The sequence below is a fragment of the Colobus angolensis genome, unplaced genomic scaffold (genome assembly GCF_000951035.1).
Source record: "Colobus angolensis palliatus isolate OR3802 unplaced genomic scaffold, Cang.pa_1.0 Scaffold131, whole genome shotgun sequence".
Classification (NCBI taxonomy): domain Eukaryota; kingdom Metazoa; phylum Chordata; class Mammalia; order Primates; family Cercopithecidae; genus Colobus; species Colobus angolensis.
The window spans coordinates 9052591-9056622 of NW_012114364.1; the positions used below are offsets into that span (position 1 = coordinate 9052591).

At 34.0% G+C, this 4032-nt stretch overlaps 1 protein-coding gene across 1 annotated transcript in view; it reads left to right on the forward strand.

The window, feature by feature from the left end:
* The window catches only part of ALX1 (ALX homeobox 1), a 22226-nt gene extending 21052 nt beyond the window's left edge, over nt 1–1174 (forward strand). The window contains exon 4 of the mRNA XM_011934140.1: nt 545–1174. Within this exon, the coding sequence (XP_011789530.1) occupies nt 545–865 (321 nt within the window). The 3' untranslated portion in view covers nt 866–1174. The remainder of the gene's footprint in view (nt 1–544) is intronic.
* Nucleotides 1175–4032: the final 2858 nt, after the last annotated feature.

Consider the following 4032-nt stretch of genomic DNA (forward strand, 5'->3'; position numbering starts at 1 on the left):
AGTCTCGCTCTGTCGCCCAGGCTGGAGTGCAGTGGCCGGATCTCAGCTCACTGCAAGCTCCGCCTCCCGGGTTCACACCATCCTCCCGCCTCAGCCTCCTGAGTAGCTGGGACTGCAGGCGCCCGCCACCTCATCGGGCTAGTTTTTTGTATTTTTTAGTAGAGACGGGGTTTCACCGTGTTAGCCAGGATGGTCTCGTTCTCCTGACCTTGTGATCCTCCCGTCTCGGCCTCCCAAAGTGCTGGGAACAGGCTTGAGCCACCACTCCCGGCCCCGAAAATAATACTTTTTTAATAAGAGAGAGACATGTTTGAGAGTGTGTTATGTGGCCAAGAATGTGGGATTTGTTGCTCTATTTCAGTATAACAAACTAGAAGGATCTCTCAAATAATTATTTTTTAGTCATTGTTGTATGTAATTACAGACCACCCAATAGGAGCAAACAATGAATAGTTAACCAAATTTAGTAAATACAACTTAACAAAAGTAAGAGAACAAAAGTGAGAACATGTAAATGTAATATTTGTTGTTTTATATATTCCAGATTCAGAACAATTTGTGGGCAGGAAATGCAAGTGGTGGTTCTGTGGTTACTTCATGCATGTTACCACGTGACACTTCCTCCTGTATGACACCTTATTCTCACTCGCCTCGGACAGATTCCAGTTACACGGGGTTTTCAAACCACCAGAACCAGTTCAGTCACGTGCCCCTCAACAATTTTTTCACTGACTCTCTTCTTACTGGAGCAACCAATGGACATGCCTTTGAAACAAAGCCAGAATTTGAAAGGAGGTCTTCCAGTATCGCAGTTCTTCGAATGAAAGCCAAGGAGCACACCGCCAATATTTCATGGGCCATGTAACACACAGTACTCTTTTATTTTTCTTTTAATAGCAAAGTTAAACGTTCTTATTTCTTATATTTAAAGGATACCACAATAAGCTGCTGTGTGTGGAATTGCTAAAGGTCAAGATATTCAGTGAGACCAGCTTAAATGAATAGTTGTTATTTAACATTAAAATCTAAGAATGAACCTCTGAAAAGACTAAATAGGTTTACCATGTGCCAGTCTCCACAAACTCTGTTTTAGTCATAAGATTTTCTTTTTCTATTGTACAGATCAATGAAATATGATCATGCAACCTATTAAAGAATAAATGTGTTAAACAAATTCTTCTGTTATAGATTGATTTATGTTACTTCTGTATAACAAGAAATCTCTTGTAAAATAATACCTGATAAAGAAGGAAATGCACTGGGGAAAATGTCAAGATGACAAAGCTGTCAGGTAAATATTGAACCAGGGTGTTTTGGGGAGTTAACTGCTCTCTCTCTCTCTTTCTTTCTCCAAAAAGCAGTGTACATAAACCCTGTTGCTAAGAATTTATTTTCAAGCCTCATTTTTATTTTTGTTTTTACCTTTTGATGTTTTAGTGAATGTCCAGTCTGTTACACAAGAGATCTTTTAAAATAACCGACATTTGCATGAGATATTTGGGTATAGTTTCCTGAAGCCACATGGCTAAAGGTGAGAACTGAAGTATTCTGGTGTGATTGAAAATATAGTCATGGGAGCGGACTTTATAAATGTCATTTTTCCAGTGAAGAAGCCAGCATAGACTCACTTAATCATCACAAACAAGAAAAAATTTACAAACCTTGCTGTTGCTTTTAAACTAAGATTGTGTTGATTGAACTGTGCACATAAACCGCTAATTAATACTACACTGAAAGTAACATTTTCTGTTAGAGAATCAGTGAGTTGGAATTTATATGTATTTTTGTGGGTATGTGCATGCTTACATGCTTGTGTGTTTGTTTCCTGACATATTATGCCTTAAGCATTTTTTGCTACTGTGGTTTTTGCATAGAGAATTAAAATGTCAGAAAGCTTTCTAAAATTTCTGGTGGAAAAGAAGAGAAGAAAAATACATTGCATCTGGAAAATTGCTAACCCCTTTGATTTACTTCTCCTCCCTTTACCCTGTCACATTCCAAGCCTTTTCAGATGAGTGAAATGTCAACCTCCATGAAAGATTCTTAAGTTCATAAAGGCAAAGTAAATTAATTGAAATGAAGACGACTTCCATGGCTCAGATTAGAGCCGAGTTCTTTGTACTCTATTAGAATCTTCTTGTGGTCCCTGCAGACTTTAGGAATATGCGAATATGCTTGGGATCTGTAATGGCTAAAGGACAAGAATAAATGAACTTTAAAATTAAATTTTGGAAAAAGTACTTAAATCCAGTAAGTGTCTCTTCTCAGTGGGAAAATATTTATAACAATTCAACATCTTTTGTAATAAAATTTTAAATCAAGCCAATGATACAAATGAGTGATGTCCAAAACATTCCCTGACTTCATAATACTTTATTACTTTTGTGTTCTCTCTCTTTATTTTTGTTCCTAGAAGAAACTTGTTCAACTTCTGTTGTGAGAATTATGCTTTCATGCAAAAGATTTTGTTAAAAGACTATTTAGGCAGCTGTTAAATATCCTTCATGGTTTTAGAAGAGAATGACTTATTTTCATATATATTCATATATGTGATTAATAGGAATTTGTGAATTAAAACTTAAAACTAAAATGTAAGATTTTCTTTTCAAAAATTTCACAAATTAATAGTGTTCATTTTCATTTTCTTCTGCTTTAATTTAAATTTTAGTATCCCTTGGCTAGTACCATATATTTTTCAAATGAGAGACAGAAGTCATATAGTCAAGTTTGAATTTCATTTTCTTCCTTAGTTTTTCTACTCCTTTACTCCTTATACTTAATAATTAGGTAATAATTAGTTGGCGCTTCTATAACTATTTTTTTTTCAGTTGAAACACCTTTTTAATTAAGGTTTTACACATACAATTCTCTGTATAAATATAATTCACACATTTTAAAAACATAGTAGATGAAGGACTATTTGCAATAATAAAATAAATAGTGGAATCATAGTTCTTGTCCTTTATGAGTTCACAATCTTCCTGGACAAACACATGCCTGAAGTTCTTACCCTCAGCCATGCCTCAGATTGTATTATGGCAATAAGAATCTCATGAATTTTCCTGTGTTAACATTCCAACTTCCTTTTTTATACAGTGAATTTTTATTATGTATTCAAGTTGCCAAAAATAAAATAAAATGAACTTTTGATATAATAGGATAAAATAAAGCTAAAACAAAGTACATAAAATGAACTTCCTGAATTTCTCTTTCTCTTTCTAAATTTGAGTTTCATATACTAGAATTCATTTTGATGTTATACACTTTTCTTAAGAGAAAAAACTAAGGAACATTTTATTTACTTTTATTTGGGCTCATTATTGATAGTATTATTGGGAGTTTTGGTACATTAAGTAATTTGAACCACATGGACATATGTTCCCATGGCTATCTCATCCCCTATTTGCCCCTTCCATACATTTTCCTTGCACACATGATTTAAAAGATGTTTCTTGTACTCTTTTTCTTGAGCAATGTGGTTAACCCTTGAACCTCAGGATAACAGATAAATTTATGGGAGAATTAGGTAAGGTTTCAGTTTCTTAAGGATAAAATGAAATTTAAGAAATGGTTTATAAATTTTTGAAGGTGTCTTATTTATTTTTATGAATATTAAATAGTAAGTATTTTCTTCTTATATAAGATCTTATGAAAGTAGAAAAATAAAGTCACTGCAGTCTTTGCTCTGAGTCCTGAGAACATATCTTAAAGGAATAACAGTTATGTAACCTATATAACCTTGAGGAAACTCATGAAATTGTGTGTATAAATTATGGGAATGTATTAACTTCATCGTTTCATCTGACTGTTTATTTTGCCTTCAAGGGAGGGATAACAGGCAGACCATTGGACTTAACACAGTTCTTCCCAAGATGATATGCAGTTGTTTTCTTTTTGTATCTTTACTTTCTTCTCTCAAATACCTTTGGACTTAATGTGGTTCTTCTCAAGACAATATGCCATTGTTTTCTCTTTGTATCTTTATTTTCTCATCTCAGACACCGGGTGCTTGTTGTGACTGCCATGATATAA